General features: G+C 36.2%; 1 protein-coding gene across 8 annotated transcripts in view; it reads right to left on the bottom strand.

The window, feature by feature from the left end:
* The window catches only part of PCNX1 (pecanex 1), an 86,597-nt gene that overhangs the window by 37,452 nt on the left and 30,883 nt on the right, over positions 1-18,262 (bottom strand). For 2 of the 8 annotated variants that reach the window (XM_058027410.1, XM_058027418.1), the window contains 6 exons: positions 17,764-17,896; positions 13,084-13,268; positions 5,949-6,039; positions 4,220-4,277; positions 1,906-2,123; positions 689-842 (listed from right to left, as the gene is read on the bottom strand). In XM_058027410.1, coding sequence (XP_057883393.1) covers positions 689-842; positions 1,906-2,123; positions 4,220-4,277; positions 5,949-6,039; positions 13,084-13,268; positions 17,764-17,896 — 839 coding nt within the window. The remainder of the gene's footprint in view (positions 1-688; positions 843-1,905; positions 2,124-4,219; positions 4,278-5,948; positions 6,040-13,083; positions 13,269-17,763; positions 17,897-18,262) is intronic. The other 6 variants (XM_058027413.1, XM_058027411.1, XM_058027414.1 and 3 more) reach the window with 6 other exon arrangements.

Here is an 18,262-nt window from a genome sequence, read left to right as displayed (position 1 = left end):
GTGTTCACCTATACACATCCTCTTGGTTGAAGTTCTTTTAACAATATCTACAATTAATTGTACAATTGCACATTGATAAGTCACATCACAGCCTTTAAATAGCACGATGTTGTAAACCATAAAACCTAATTAAAGAGTAGATGTCTATAACCAAAATTCTAAAAAAATCCCCAAGTCTCTTATTTTCAGGATTTCTACTGTTTTTTAACAGCATTAGGAACTTTAATTTTAAATCTAATTTTCATCCTAATAGTCAAATCAAAAAACAATCGATCATTCTTAGATTACAGTAAACCATCAGTCTAACAAAAATTAATTATCTGACTAAAAATATGTTTAGATATAATGGCCTCCTATGAATGCTGAGGCGTAGACACTACATAAAATTAGAACCTAAACCAATAAAACTTCAAGTTCAGTTTATAGTTGGTTTTCAATATGTAAGAATGTGCTCCTCTTCACACACCAAAAAAATGCATGAGAACACTAAATAAAGGATTGTTTAACAAGCATATGTAGAACCATTCTAGTGATGTGACCTTGCATTACCATCTATCAAACTTCCCATGAGGCCAAGTTTACTATACATTATAAGCATGCACAGTTTTCCTTAAAGCCCTAACTAACCTGCAACACCCAACTGGATTTGTATCTATTGTTTACAGAAAGTGAAGAGAAATTCAAGTACCTTCAACAGTGAGTACTGGCAACTGGCTATTACCAGGCAAAACTGGAAGACCCAAATATCCTTGAAAAAGCCCTCTATAAGAAGTACAGAGCCCAGAAATGCAACTAGAATAGCTAGGATGACAGCTAATACGTTTTCAAGGATCTCACGATTCCTGTTTTAAAGGGAGAGAAAAAAAGAAAAAAAAAATTTAAAGCTAACTATGTCTAGAAAAATCTGCAAAAGAGCAGTCAGAGTCAAAAATTAACAGGGGTTATGATATTGGTAGCAAAATAGTTAAGAATAAATTTGAACTTCCATACTCTACTAGCACAAAGTCCTTCAGCAAAGCTAGGAGCTACCAGGATGTCAATGACAGCTAAAAGCAGTCATTATCTTAGTATCTTAGGGAATTTTACTTTAAACAGCAAAAGATAACTTCAGAAGATTATTTTAGAAAAAAATCAAATGTTCCACCAGAAGCACGGTCTGTAATGTAAATCTATATTCAAAGCCCATCCAAGATGATGATAAGCCTAAGAAAAAACAGAAGTATGATAACTTACCTGATTCATGATTTTCTAATGATGAAACTAAAAATACTCTTGCTTGAGTAAGATATGCCAAGTGGAATACAGATAATTCCCTATGACATTGCTAGTGCTTCGGAACAGAGTTATGAGTATTCCTCCCTGGACAGAATCACTACTATCCTGTTTATTTCAAGGAGGTTCATTCCCAAAATATAAATACATATTCCAAAAGCTGGTAACCGGAGGATCAATTTCATTTTATTCCTCTAGGTAAATGTACAGGGACAAGAAGTCACAGTATTAAACGACTCTTGGAAAAAATGCTCTGGAACAGCAGGCAAATTCTTTCTGTTTACCAAAAGACTAAGTGCATGCCAGGTTGTAGACCCTTTAATTAATTTTTGGAGAAGGCTATACTCTAGGCTTTAAAGATTGGCAATGAATCTTTCTATTTGATCCTTCAAATACATTATTGCCCCACACAGGCAAAGTGGGGGTTGCTTTCCTTTTTCCTTTTTTGATTGCTACAGAAGAAAATGAGAGTAGCCTCCATTATTTTAGAAAAAACTACATTCAGTGTTATTCTTTCATTTTTCAGAGTACAGTAAGTATGTATAATTCTCTAACGACAGTTTTATCTATATTACAGTTTAGTAATTGTTTTCATCTTGCTTTCTAAGGTCTGGCAACATACAAGGATCTCACCTATCAAATAAAGCCAGAAGAGTTAATCTATCAAAATTGATGCTAATCCAAAGTTTAGGCAGGATCCAAAAGCGATAGTACTGCTTGACTTTTTGAGCTGCTTCCTCTTGAGGCTGCATGTGGTCCTGAAGGTCAGGGCTCAGGTCAATATCTTGCTGCTCCAACAGATCTGTATCCATTGTTAGCAGCCTGTTCAACCTGATCTGAGGAAGAGAAAGCTAAAAGAAAGTTAGTATTAACAAAAACTCCTTTATATCAAATCACTGTATGTATACTGAAAATTGCTTTGAAAAATATTGCTGGAACTCTCAGTTTCACTTCTGAGGAATTACATGTTAAGCACTGTCACAGGCTTCTACTTACTTTTTCTGTCCTTATCACAGCACATGAATAGGACTAGCAGCAATAACAGTTTGCATACAACAACTCTTTGGCATTTCAGCATATGCCTTATTTCAAATGAATGCATCTTCCAAGCACATTATCCCATTTACTCTGAAAACTTCAAATTTGAAGACAAGTAAACTGATACATGGACAAAATACACGACAAAAATAATCCAATTATTAATTTAGATAAATTACAACACATTTCTTATAGTCAGCTAATCTGCATCTAAATCCATGCTGAATGGTTCTTTATGCATGACAATGCAACATAGTCATGCACCAACAGTCAAGTTCAAACTCACTGAATCCAGAATACACTCAGAAATGAACCAAAGAAAAAGCTCTGTCCTAAACAGTCAAGTGCTATTTACGACTATTACTTATTTTGTAGTTTGTTTAGAGTTCTCATGAAAATCACAGTAATACTAACAACCATGAAAGATACTAAAGGAGAGTACTCAATGCTAATAAGACACTATAGTACATATTGTATAGTCTAATCCAGTTTCTAACAGGCCAAGAAACATCTTGACATACTGCTAAAATGTGCTTTAATGAAAAAGCTTCACAATGCGTGAGGCAGAGACTAAAACTTTAATACTCATGCCACTCATGCACTCATCAAGTGCAAAACTACAGGTTTAATTTTTGAAGGGGCTTTTTCCCTACAATCATCTACGTTTAACATTCAATGTCTTGATTTATAAAATTTTTGTCATCACTCCTTAAATCATCAGTGTACTTAACTATGCTTAGCCAGCTTCTCCTCCCTAGAAAAATACTAATGAAAAAACAAGCAGGAACACTCCCTTTCTAAAGGCATTTAAAAAAGACAAACCATACTATTTAAGGCAAACTGTCAGAAAACAGATCCTTTTTCAATAAATTTTTAAAAGCTTCATTTCTTAAAAGGTAGAATCAGCATAACATTCATGGCACTAATAAATTTCAGTGGAAATTTCCCTTTAGGTGCATGGGCTCAGCTTTTACAGTCACAAATTTGCCTTAAAACAGAATCATTCCCACCAATGGGACTAAACTGGCAAACCAAAATCATAGAAGAGGTAATGCAGCCTTTTTTCTAAAGGCTACATGTTTGAGGGGGACTGTGGAAAGCAAAGCAAGTTCCTCTAGCAGACACCAAGTTTAAAAAGCACATTCTTGATCAAAAGCATGGTCAGGCAAATGGAGGTCTCGTGATCCTCTGCCAAATCCTAAAGCTGTATTTCATTTTCCCTCTTGATTATATATTAGGTACTTCAACATACTTCTCTTTGGTTTGCCAGCTTAAGAATCATGCCCATTTGTACTGTTTTCAGAACATAATATATGACTTCAGAATTAAGAGTACAGGTATGCCTGGACTTGACAATAGTGCAAAAGCTACCAAATCATAAAACTAAGGAATTATAAAGCTATTTGCAGTATGAAACAGTGTAAGCTTCTGCCTTGATTCGCCAGCCACTTCCCACATACAAATTTGTATTTTGCACATCAGACTCCAATGACAGATTTCTAAATTCTTTTCAGGAAAATTACTCAAGTGAAGTTTCTTTTAGTCAAAATACAATATTTAGTCTTTCTGCTGCCTGCTAACCTCAGTAATGCACAGAAAGAAAACTGTCTAAATTGTACACATCTTTGGAAACTTTTACAAGGTATCTTAGAACAATTTCTATGAGTGTTTTTAAATCACTCATTTTTAGATCAGAGGAAACCAACTAAGTTTAGAAGTGCTATGCAGGAAGATTAATTTCTATGTATATATGAAGGCACTACAATACTAAATACTTTCTCTTCATTAATCCAGACAAAATTCTTTCATAAGAACAGTGAACTACCACACAGAATGAATAATCAGTGCTATAAAGTTGGATAGGGTTCTGATTCTTTGCATGCTTTAAAAATAAGTAAGAAAAACTTACTAGATCATGTGGATAAAAGCGAACTGAGGTAGAACTCGATACGTGAGAGTCCGTGTCACTATAAGAACAGGGAAAATACTTCAGATTATAAACTACATTTTATTTCATCAGGTCACTCTAATTTTCTAGTGTCCCAAATTAATTTTGATACCTTTTGAATTTTATCTAAATATCTTTAAGTTTTTCCTTCAGTCACTTATTATAAATTCAAGTAGCCACTTAGTCTCATGAATTGTGGTACATTCCACAGCTATAGTAAGCCAGGTGATTCTTTAATCTTACACTTAACATATTCTCAACACCCAGTCCCTAAATCATCTTAAAAAACTACAATGATAGCCATTATTCCACTTGAAAAACAGAAATTTTATAAGCTGTTAGTTACTGATTTGTAAAGATACATCAATCACATCTCTAAAGAAGTTCAGAGGCCTCTAGTTGTTCACATGCAATTTCTCATAATTCTATACTGTTTTTATCAATATCCCAAGACTGTCAAAAATAGCATATACTTAGCACAAGTAAAGTGAGCTACTTAAACTGCTTTTTAAAAACTTAAACCTCTGGTAAGAAGAGCAAAATTACTTTGCAATTTCCATTCATTAGAGATGAAATTTCTCTTACTGTATGAGAGTCCATATCCAACCACTGCTTTTTTCCCCAATTTTGGATAGCTTTTGGATGTTTGTTTTCCATGTAAATCACATGGTTGTAAGACTTGTATCAAATTTATGCAACTTTCCTTCAGTTCCTTGCCTTAAGATAAAAACATTCTTTGTTACCAACTTTACTTCACTCAAACTCAAGTATTCTCTACAGCCGAGATCTGATTATCTGAAGTGGCCAGTTTGTTCCTTCCATTAGTACATTCAACTTCATAACAGCAGCCATCAGCAAAGCCATTGCATCTGGAACATGCAAGCAGTAGAGGCAGGGATTGGCAGCTTTGTGGAAGGAATCCAGAACTTTTGGTCAAAGTTCAATTCTACAAAAGGCACTTGCATACTCTCAAAAGAAAGATTTGAAGATGGGATGTTTTATATCCATTACTCCATAATTCCAAGAGCTATTCCATGTACATGTGGTAGGAATTACAGCATTCAGCATGGTGCAATAGCTTCAGAGCAATTCTACAAAGTGAAGTGGATTGGGGGCAGGTGGGAAGCCACAGGAGATTTTGGGTTGCTTTTCCTTCTTCTGCCTCCTATCTTTTCAGAGAAAGAAAGGGCATCTTTCTAACAGCAGATGAACTTTCCAGTATGTAGCTGGCTATTTCAGCTGCAAGTCAAATTTTCATCTCAGGCATGTTAACACTTCCATTTACTGTCTGATGCCATCCATGAACTTCAGAATAAATTTATCAGTTTACAACGGCTTCACAACTCGAAGTTCAATAGCCATTATGGTCAACAGCCACCTAGCTTTCTCAAAAATGGGTTAAATTCTTTAACAAAGACTTTCTATAAGCCAACAAAAAATGCATTTGTCAAGTTCTCAGTTTGGAAGTGTACTGGTTAAGCTAGCAGTAATACTCATTTTCTGAGATAAATATTTAACTTAATGTTATCTTCTAGTAAAAATCACTTGAGTCACAAAAGTAAAAGTATATGGTTAACAGATTGAATTGATTTTTTTGGTAGTACATACTAAATAACCTTTTAAAATTAAAATAAAATATTGGATTGCAGTAAGACAAGAATCATCACTCTTGACTGGCCTTCACACACACCAGATGTTGGATGCTCTTCTTGCAGCTGGCTCAAAGTTCACAAGCGACATGTCGCAGCCCCCTGTCTCGTAGAGCGTAGAACTGAACTTACCTATTAAAGAAAAGGTCAAAAGCAGGTCAAAATTTCCTCATGTTTCACCCCATTGGCAGCAGTTTCTACTCATTAACTTACTATAGAGATCAATTCAGACATCTGAATTTACATCAGTGTCAAAATACAAAATGTGAGTACTCATGAATGTGCCACCAGGGCAGACATTAGCTACACAGCTGTCTTTCGTACCATTTTACATAACATATATACTGTAACTGCAGTACTGAATTAAAGAGTTTGTATTTACAAGATGCCATCGTTAACACAACAGAAGGACAGTGTAAGTCTCTTTTTCCTCTTAGAGACTAACCACATGAAAAATTTGCAGTGACCAGCTTCTTCAGTCCTTGCCACTCCCAAGAGAACCATCAGTACATCATTCACTATCAGCATCTAAGAACATTTAGCTACAGCAGTGATAAGACAAGTATTCTGAATAAAATACTTTTGAAACATCCATGTCTATTTGAAAAGAAACACAGAGACTGAAAGAAGTGGCCAGAGAGGCTTCATAACTTAACTTAGGAAACTCAAAAAAGGAATGTGCAGAAGAGATTTATTCTACAAGCTAGTGTAAGAAGAAAGGACTGCAAACTAACTTCTTAGATAAACCATTTAGACTTCTCAAATACTTAATTTTAAAAAGTAGCCAAAGATTGTAACTCAAATGATAAATTACCTTACTCAAATATGTTTTCACAGCACCCACCTCCCAACACTAGCCTGATCAGAGAGATAAGCATTGTAATTTGCCCTGAAGGCCAGGTTCAATATATTTCAGCTCTGAATGCATGGAACCTGATTTTGAAACTGATCTCATATGAAATATCTGCCAATTTCTCCACCTCTTCTAGATTAAAACCCTTAAGTCATGATGCAAAACATGCAATATTCCAGTATTAGCTTATATGAACAAAAGAAAAAAATCCCACTTGGGAGTGTGTGAAGAAAAACTGTATACACCTCTCAGCTGTGTCTTGTAGCTTTTCCTTCTGCTGATACAAGATATCAAGCAGTCCCCAGAAACAGCCAACAAAATCAGAGCTTCCAATCTTTGCCATTTCTGTGAGAGCACAACCTGCTAATACCGTGGATTTTGAATGGTTTTTTAACAAAATATAATCCTGCAGCAGCTTCTCTTCAGACCCACAGACATTTAAGTTTGATTCAGAATTTGATTCTTATCAGGTTAAATCCCTCAAGCTAGATGCTTAAAACCAGTGAAACAGAGAAAAAGAACTGGTATATTGAAAACATCTTCATAAAGCTTTCTACCCTCAGAAGGAGCACTTCAGACCAAGCAGGGAAATACCACAGCTGTGCTCAGAGCCACCATTGTGACAGACAGTTCCCTACATGGCTCAGGAGGCACAAACAGCATGCACGACAGCACTCTCCCGATATTCAATTACATCTGCAACAGGCCTAAGTACAAAGCTCACTTGTTAGGGCTTTTTCCTCATTGGATAAGATTTTAATGAAGTGCTTTAGCTGATTATCTTTTGGTTTTCAATGCAGTGTGTAGTACACAGTAAATAATGAAGCCTAAAATTTAAACTAGTAGATAACACGGGTAATCTTCCCACAACTAATAAAAACCCTTGGTTACAAAGGTATATTTATTAACTCTGTCAATAAAAAAGTTTCAGGAGCAAACATGGAGATACTGGACAATACAAACACACTTCAGGTTCTACTCGGGACAAAAATGTGCATTAATTATTATAGAAAAATCGGGGCAAGCAGTCCTTAAAAAAAATGGAAGTTTGGGTTAAATTCTTCATAGTTTAGCATTACTGAATAGAGATCCGGGAAATTAAACTTTTTAACTTAATGAAATTCTAGTCACAGAAGTTAGAATATACTACTTGGACATACAACTTCCCCTTCCCTTGGACTGAGGAAAACACATCAGGTGTTTATTTCAGCAGAAGTTTACTGAACTATTACACTTTTTCATATCTACAGTTCCCTGTCACCCAACTTATCTGTGAATCTACCAAAATTTGCAGCATTTCTATTGGTGCTGTAAGTATTGCACTACTGCAGTGGGATATAACAAAACTGATTTACAGAGGTTGCAAACAGAACACTTAATTCCTATTGCTTATACACAAACTACAAAACAGACTCAGGATATGTCATGCTTGCAATACATCCACCTATTTAAAGACGCTTCCATTGAAAGTTAGCTCCCCAAGCACAGCTTCCCATTCATACAAAAACTTTTCTGCCCCCTTTTTTTTGTTTTTCATTTGCTGTTTTTGATTTGCTTTGGTTTTGTTGTTGTCATTCTGCTGGGGTTTTTTGGTTGGTTGGTTTAAATAAAAAGATTTTTCAGAAAAGCCTCAACTCATCTCAGTAGAAAACTTGACAGGAACTGTTCATTGCTATTGGTGACACAAACTCCAAAGTCTGACTGGAGATAATAAAATAGGCTCCAAAATCCTTAATTTTTAAACTCTGAGACAGGAACAGCTTCCTTACAGTACATAAATTCTAATGAAGAATTTCAACGCTCAAGATTCAATACATATGGACATACCTAGCATTTTTATTTACTCTAGTGACTCTTTCCCATTCCTGTCTCCCAAACAGCATTCTCCATGGGATACTTGGAACAGCACCACATTGAATAAGCTTAAGAACATATTTTTTCTCTCTAAAGCCTGTAGCTTTATCAAGCTGTGAACAAATGGGAAGCTCCAAAGATTATGTTGCAAACCAAGAAACATGATCAATGGCATGTCTGCCTGCTCAATATAAATGTCTAACTTCTCTGCACACAAACACACACACAAAGTCACCCAAAAATATTCTATTTCGACCAGGTTACAATAACAAACCAAGACACTGTGATACTCAAGCACACAAATCCAAAATACATCTTCATTCTGACACGGAGAGAAGATGAATGTGTGTTCTTTGAAGCAAGTTTCCTTGTTCCAAAAGACCAAAATATCTCATCACCACATCCAGAGACAACCGTGTAACAGTTCACACTGCACAAACTCATATTCCCACAGTTCTGGGCATCAACAGACAACAGCAACAGGCTAATGAGCTTGCACAGACAAAACCTGGAAGACTTAAGTGGCTCAGGATTTAACTAAAACGTTGCTCTGATGGCTTCCTCAGCTAAGTTACCTCCAGCGTGCTTGCGAATTTTACATCCAATACATACTACTTTTTTTTAAACTGCTCAGACTAGTTCACATGCAAATGTTTACTGACATGATGAAATTACATCATCATTAGATCAAGATATATTTGTCTATTGCTTCAGTCAGTATTTTTAAAATCCTAGTTAGCAAAAGCAAAGTCATCAGAATTTGACTTCTTGGTAGACTGCTAGGAGCTTTATTTCCAAAGGTCAAAATTGTACCATTAGCTATTGTATGAAGGTGCCCATGTTTTCAGTTAGAACACTTCAAAGTAGGTCATTTTTTGTTTCTATATGAAGTTTGTCAAAAGAGTAACTTACCTATTACCCCCAATTCCAGACTACAACATGAATATTTCCCATCGGAATATGGGAAGTGAATATGTATTTTCCATATGGACCTTTGAACATGCTCCCACATCCATCCCAAATAAATCACATCTATTGAATTATCAAAAGGTACTGACTGACTGCTTCTAGATTGGTTTTAATCTAATAAGTAACCAGTGTATATGTCTATCTTTACATGGAAGTTTTGATGTTCAAAACCATTCAATTGCCTTCATAAATTATTTAAATCTGAAACATCATTGCTTGTTGTATAAACAAAACAACCAGTGATCCACCATACCACCATGATTGTCTTGTAAAGCTCTAGATGAGCAGTTCTCTTTAAGCACAAAAGCAATTTTAAAAAATCATCTAGCCAAGGACAAGAGTCTGTTATTTCACCCCAGCCTCAGACACTGGGCATCTGTTCTGCTAACTCAGTTCCTGGATTCTTAACTACTTGACAAAACCTAATTTTAATTTAATCAACCTTCACTGCAAGGGCTGAAAAATCCCACCTACCTGTCTAAACAATCAGTTATCAGAACAAAAAGAATCAGTACTGCCACACTCTGCTCTGAAAGCTGTCATTCATTTAAGTCACGGCACATGTTTTGTTGCTTTTGAGATTTGAATTACATTAATCCTGCCTATAATCATGGCATTTAGTTTGCCACCATTCCTTTCCATCCTGCATTCCTTCTATGATTTACTTCATGTTTACCACTCCACATCAAGATCCTTTTCCATCCTTTCAAGTTCCTTTCCCCCTCAAGCTTCCAACAGTATAACTGATAAAAATCTTCCTACTTTGAACCTGGAAGACTGAAGATAATGCCTCAAAGCATCTCCTGCCTTACTCTCAGGGCAGTGCCCAGTTAAAGATAACTGTTTCATCACCAGACTGCGTGTGGGTCAGGTATAATATAGTGAGGCTCATACTTGGTAAAATAAGCCACCAGAATCAAATTATCAGACAAGAAACTTTAAAGTAAACAAAAACAAAAATTTTGTGTCTTGTTAAGTGCTGCATCTTGACATCAATGTGAATAGAAAAAATGTAGAAATAGATAGTGCACTGGTAAAGGAAAACATGAGCCCTATACGTGAGGGCTTTTACAGTAAATGAATACGTGCCCTGTTTGCTTTTCCAAGAGGATTTGAATTAAGAAACTATTCTATGCACTGTACAGTGATATATAACCCCACCTATGTTTGTCACTGATATTTCCAGTTGGAGTAAACCAGGATTTGTTTCCAGGTATTTCCTCAGCCACTATGGTTTTTTTTTTCCCCTGGGCAGTCACAAGGATTTTCACAGCAACAAGGAACTGGTCATAGCTCCTTCATCGCTTTTATTTTTGTTCTGATGCCGATCATGGGAAAATCAAACCACAACCTTCTCCCAACCCAAACCACAGACAAACTACAGTCATCTTTCACTGTATTTTTTCAAGGTATTTTGGGATAACATAGCAAAACCAAGAGCCTTAGACTCAATGGAAAGAGAAAAATAGTGTTACTTCACCCCTGACTTGAGGGCTAAAAAAAACCAACAACCCAACAAAAGCCCCCAAACAAACTAACCACATACCACTTACAAGGAAAGATACTTTCTTGTCGGGCCTGGTAAAGGGATCACACACACAAAAGCTTGCACCATTCTGCCAACTATTTTACTCTTAACAAAAGATAGCACCTGTTCCACAAAACCTGCTACACAAACTAGAAAATTTGATTTTCCTAAAATAACACAAGAAGATCCTGCCTATAATAGCTCCTTTCTCTCAAAGGATTCTAAACTAGATGCTCAGAGTCTCAAAACAGGAAACAAATCCCTGTTATACATCAGATTCTTATCTAGCAGATCCCAAAAGTTTTGTGCCTCCCAAAGAGAACGTGATGTCCCATATAAGCACAGTACAGGTAAAGTTTCAGAAGAATTGAATCTCATTAATTTCTGAAGACTCCAATGCACAAAAAGTACAACAAATATGCCTTTTTACAGAGTCTAAATGCCATGCTGAATTTTATATATGATCTACTTTGATTTCTGAAAGAGCAAATAATACAATCTCCTAAATAACATAGACCTAGGTTGCATATTAAATGACAAATTCTACAGACCTCAACTGTATTGTTTTGGGTAAGAGGAGCCAAATCCTTCAAATAAATAATGGTGGCCTCAAGAATACAGCTCAACATTACACTTGGACAGAAATAACCAGTATAACAATTTCAGAGTTATATTTCCAATATGAAATAAGAGTCCAAATTAAATTTTAAAATGGGCTTCATGTAACAAGTTTTCATAGCTGAGAGACACAAGCACTGAGACTGAAACAATAACACTTCTATCTAAAAAACAGTAAAACTACAGAATCTTCAACAAAAATTATTAGATAACTAGATCATGTGTATTTATTACATTTGTAGTTAAGTCTTATCAAACATCTCAGAGTAGGTAAAGGTGGCCTTCAATTTTGCTTATATTCCATTCTTCCTGCACTAGATCATGCAAAAGAATGAAGACTCAGTCAAACTCACATTTAAAGGGTTACCACAGACTCTCAATTCATGGAGTCTTCCCCTCTAGTGGGGTAAGAGACAACTCACTTATCTTTTATTTACACAAAGGTCTGAAACACACATTTGGTCAGTGTTCTGATCAAACCTGTACTTTTTGGGTATTAGAACTGACAGCTGCTCAAAATTCCATCACTAATAATTGTCAGTGCTCAAGATGCCCATTTTAATAATTCAAAGAAGAGTTAGGTATTAATGATGAAGTCATAAGTAATTCAGGCCATTTATAGATAGGTGCAAAGATCCCTGCCAGGAATTTTTCCAAACTGGCCCCTGCACTATGTGGCAGATCAGTCATTTATTAAGACTGTCTTAACTTCTTCATAGCAATTTTATTAGCTGTACAGAAGTTAATTAAGAAGTCAATAATCAAGAATACCACATAAAATGGACCATGAAGAACTAAGAAGACACTATAAAGCTCCATAAAATGATGACATTTGACATACGAAAGAGTCTAGATTTACTTCCAATACCAAGCTCCTAAATTAACGCATACATTCAAAACAAATCATTCATTTACATAAGTGTTTCTTTTTTTGAACAGCAGCTAAACATCTTATCTAAAAAAGGTAAGATCAAGAATTCTTGGGAGCAATAACAAGTTGCTTTTTTTCAGGAACCAGAAGATGCCCAAAGTCGCCATGTCTGCTCAACTGCCTGCAGGACCATAGGAAAGATTTATTACTTGTGTAACATTGTTCAAATCAAGAAAGCTCTCACACCATCATTACTTGTATCTATGACTCCTTATTTCTTATCATGCATTTGTTAGAGAAACTGCCTGGAAAGGTGATTGAGCAATATAGCTCAATGAAGCAAAATAGCTCTTAGTTCTTCCTAGAAACACACCTATAAGATTCAGACACAACGCTCAGATTAGCTGGTTTTCAGTGCATTATTACCAATAAATCTGCTGTATTAACACTTCCATGTCACCAAGTTACATAAGGCCTGCATACCAAGTTCATCGTGCAAACTGCTACCGCCTACAGCAGATGCAGTGGCATGTGATGCTTCTAAGTGGACACTCCCATTTCTCACCAGCAAGGAGGCGCTAGCGCCGGGCACAGCGGCCTGGGAAGGGGGGCAGGACTGCACTCTGACCTGCGAGCAGCACTGCTGGCCTTGCTGACCATCTTGAAGGCTACGAGAAAACACGCATTGGGGACACATTACCAGGAAGAAGTGCAAAAGAGCCAGAAGTGAAGCAAAACAAGATGTTTCAGTTTAAAGAGGAAATCTTTTTTTTTTTAATAGTAGCATTAAGCAGTTAACAGCTAGGATTAAAATAACCTCTATATCCTATCTAACAGAGTACTTAGGCCCTAGTTGAGGCAGTAATCTAGAGACAGTGCTGCTGTCAACTTCTCAGTAGTATTGCTTTCTGAGATCTCCCCAAGTCACCGAAGAAGTATATTCCTCTGTGTCTTAATTTGTGGGTGCAAAAGCAAATTACTGCCAGTTAGTTTAACTACAGGCTAACCTGAGGTATCACCTATATTTACTACTGACTATTCCAGTCTTCTCACAATCATTTTTTGCTTATTCAAGTATGACCTGATCAGCTGTTTAGGGCTTTTTTCTTAGTCATATTACCTTTCTTATTAATTTACACTAACTAGAAAACATCTTTAAGCTTTGTTAATAGGCACAGGATAACACAGACCTTGTAAATAACTGAAGTAATACGTTTGGATTCAGAATTATTTTGAACATATTAAGACTCTGTATATAAAGTTATTAATTGGCAAAACTAAAGTTGATTCTGAAGTTATTCTGAACTTACAGCAAAAGCTTTATTACTCACCAAAACAAAGGTTTTAAAAGTCAACCTGGCTTTCAGAGAAATTTGTACATTTCTCATAGCCATGAGCAGACAACGTTTAAAAATGTTAATTCTCCTCTTCACAGACTTCAATTGCAAAATTAACTTTATAAAACAATTTACAAAAGTTAGATTGTTTTAATAGCTTGTATAGTATCAGGTATGACAGTGTCAGAGTACATTATGTTTACAGTTGATATCACACCATCTTTGCAAGAGCACTGGTTTTATTACCCTTCATTTTGTGGATTTAAAGAAGTTACATTAGCTGAGGCATTATCTCAGATTTTGTATTTTAAAGACTGAAAAACAGCTTAAACACTCTCTTTTGAAAAACAATATATATCACCTGTTGGTTTTAGCACTATTTACAGCATGATGCTAGAGTTGGCAAATGAGGCAACTAAAAAAAACAAGATCTTACTAAGAGTTGAAGGGTTATATCTGATGTACTTGCTTTTAACAGTATTTTCTACATCATCTACTTTTCAGTTCTTTTGTTAGAGCATCACTGGAAAACAAAATATGGATATAAGAATAGGTGTTAAGAAAAGCTCATGCAAAATAATGCAGACATGCACACAGCTCAGGAAGAACTGCAACTCATTATTTACTGTGTTCTAACATTTTACCCTAAAATTTAAATTCAGTGTTTTGCTGCAGTACATAAGGCTTTCAGTGAGCTGTGCAGCAAGAGAAGCCCTAAGGAAGTTCATGGATGTGCCAACTTTCAGTGCCTTCCTTAAGCAACACCAAACTAATGCTAAGCAATACTGCTTTCCCATAAACAGCAGGTACACATCTCAAGAGATATGTACACAGCTGCCCTTTGAATAGTTATCCACATCTGTCACAATTAAAAAATCCCATCAAAGGATCCATCTCAACCAACTGCAAAAGAAAAACGGCTTATTCTCTCCCTGATTATTACAAGAGTAAAATTCTGCTTCATACAGTCAATTACACACATGCATACACCATTGACTACATGGGACACCAATGAACACTTATTTTTGAAGTGCCCAAAACACTACTGACATTTAGACAGGACAAAAGCAGGGGTGGATGGTGTTTTATGGTGCATTTAGGGTTTGTTTTATTAGGTTACTAGGCAAAATAATCTTGTGTCTAATTTAGTATCCAATCAACAGAATTTACTAGACCAGGTTTAACTTGTCTACCGTTGCCAAAGACACGCATACATAATGCCATTGTCTCTTTTACTAAATATTTCACAGAGGAAGTGAAAAGTAATGGCAATCATGGACAGGAAATTAAAAAAGAAATCAGGTTTAACTCAACAGGTCCTAGGGAACATTCCCCCAACATCCAATTTTATGACAGAGTTAGAAGATTAAAGTTTTGCTGGCAAGGATAAGAAACACATAACATCAGCGCAACTAAAGATTAGTAAATCTAATACTCTTATAAGTTTAATATCTGAAGTCATGGATTAGCAGCATCAGAAACTAGACTGGGGCAGCTCACCAACAGCATACAGGTATGATGTCAGTACAATTGCAGCAACATTTTGAAAACTTCTAAGTGGTAACTGCCTAAAAATGTCTCTATATTTCTTGACATTTGCTCCTTAGGCATGATTTAATTAACTATTTCTTAAGGGTTTCCTCTTTCCAGTAACACAGAATTTACACTAAAATTAAGCTACCCATGTAAAGGAAAGGGTATTTTTAGACTGTTCACCTAGAAATTAGAACATTAATACATTTTTTTTCAGATACATTGCACAGTTGACAGCTCAAATGGAATTTGTGTCAAACAAATATAAAAGCACTTTGGTGTTTGGTTAGCAATTTAACTAGACTCCAAGTGACAGTCATTTAGCATCATGAAAAGTACTTTGAGTAAATTACCCTCAATAAGTATTCAATTCTGACTATGTTTATATTATAAAGCATTTTTGATAATGTATGTCATTATGTTGGAGAAAGTACAGTAAGCAGTGTTGGGTGGCTTTTAATTTAAAATAGAACAAATTTAGATAATGAAGATGCTTAGAGGAAATGCAAGGCTAGAACATTTAATCTGCTTTTTCACCCTTGAACATCTTGTCTGATTAAAGAGATACTCCCACTTCACAACATGAAATCCATGATTCACAAAGTTCACAAAGTTACTTCACAGTCTCTCACTGAAGTCAAGCTTAAGCCATGGGAACCTTAATGACTGCACTAGCGTGTGGAAATAAGGCTGCTGTCAACCACAGTTTAAAACAGTCTTTTCCTTAGTCTATACCTACAAGAAAGAAAACACTGTTTTCTAACTAATACACAGTTAAGAAGCTTTCATTAGTCTGCACAGCCTCTTATGCTGCAATACACAAAGCTGCACTACCCTCCTTTACAAAAAAAAAAAAGGAAAACAAACTCAGAGGCAAGTGAAAGAAGTGAAAGCAACCAGATAAAGCAAAAGTGATCTGAAAGAAGACAAAGTTTTATCATCCTTCACTATGAAGTAAATCACTAGCTTGAAGCTGAACACCCTACATTCAGCAAGACCAAAAGCCTAACAAAGAAAAATCTAAAATTACATGATTACTACTTCATATTGCACTAGCCACTAAAACCACACCTAACTAGTTTCAGTCCTTGATATGACAGAAGTCAATCCTTCATCTGTTAGATTTTTAGGTACCATTCTTACACTCCCCCTGCCTGAGAAAAATTTGCAAAAGTAGTCCTCAAATATTTTAGTGGTGTGACAAAGATGGCACAATTCCTCTGTCACCCTCTATTGTAAGGTATTTCCTTTTTATTTGTTCCATTTCTACAGGTTTTCCTAGTTGAAAAAATTACATAAATATTCCCAAAACACAAAAACAGTTTAGCATACAAAGGAAGTTCATTAAGAATATATAAAATACGCAATTACTCCTACATATTTATCATGTAACTAAAGGAAGAATTACTTCAATACTTGTAGGGGCCTGTTCCTTCTATAGGCCATGTTCTCCTCACCAGATTCTCCAATTCCATAAGCAACCAAGAAATTTAAAGCCTTACAATACGTGTTTAAAAACTTATTGTGGCTGCTGTTTCTACTGTTCAGGCTGATTGATCAAACAGAGCTGCTGTATGTAACAAATCACTAGGCTCAGCCTTGTAAACACAGGGGCCAGTAAAGGCTGGGGGACTCCTCAGACACATGTACACAGTACATTTTAAACAGTGCTAAGGCATGCAAAGTGCCACACAATTAGATTTCACACTAAGCAATACTGGGCATTCTATTCACTTCAATACTCCTCTTTTGCTGCAAAAAGATACAAGATCTTCATAAAAGTTTACCAGTATTTTAGATTTGGAGTCTCTTTTGGAGTATGTATTTAGCTCTTTATACAAGTTCTGTCATTTTGCTTATCTCTCACAATCTACAAATGTGAAAAGTGATCACAGTACTAGTCCCCAATGCCTACATTATTCAAGAGATGAAAACCAAAATGGGGAGTGCTGATACTATTTTCTTGGGTTTGTCTTCTTGATTGAAAGCAAAAGTTTTCTAAAAGTTTCAAAAGTTTTTTGATTAAAACCACTGAGGCTAAGTTTGTTAGCATTAGTTAATTTTTATATCAATCTGAAAACAGCTATGTTAGAGACTGACTATCCTGACCATTTTTAAAATAGTGCCACATACACATGCACAATTCAACAAGCCCACAGTGACATGCAGTGACAGCTCAAGGAGGTTATGGTGGGGAAGGAAGTAAAAAGTGCTTTTCTGGCAACACTGGTGGGTGTGGGGAAGTGGTCTGCTGCATGCATGCTAAATATGGTGGAACATTTAGATACCCTACCTGAGGGGTGATCCGATGAGCAATGTAGGAGGGGTAGGGTTACTCCCTGCATTGTGCCGGCGTCGTACTGCCTGACGCCTAAATGTGCTGCGTTCACGGCGAAATGTGACAGTCTCCTCGCTGGCTTGTGCTGCTGCATCAAGACAGACTTCAGGTCAAATACGAACCCATCCTAGTCACGTCAACAGCAACTTAAGACTCCTTTCTTCCCTCTGACCCTCCCCAAGTTAACGAACTCGACTCACAACAACACAAGTAGCTTATGTCCTAACTGTTCAAACCAGCTGCCTTGAGACAGGATCACAACACACAGTTATTAGCAAAGACCTGGGTGGTTGGGGGAGTGTTCCTGAATATACAGCTTACGTTTTTTTAAACCCCAGATCCAAACAGCTAGGTTGCAAAAGAGGTTGGATATTCCAGATCTTTGCCGTTTATGCATGGCAGGAAGAGATGCCAGATCTCCCCATTTATCTCACTGAACAGATCATTAAGGAGA

Source organism: Melospiza georgiana, chromosome 6 (assembly GCF_028018845.1).
Source record: "Melospiza georgiana isolate bMelGeo1 chromosome 6, bMelGeo1.pri, whole genome shotgun sequence".
Lineage (NCBI taxonomy): Eukaryota > Metazoa > Chordata > Aves > Passeriformes > Passerellidae > Melospiza > Melospiza georgiana.
The sequence above is the reverse complement of the archived record's forward strand: the minus strand, read 5'-3'. Positions and strand labels throughout refer to the sequence as shown.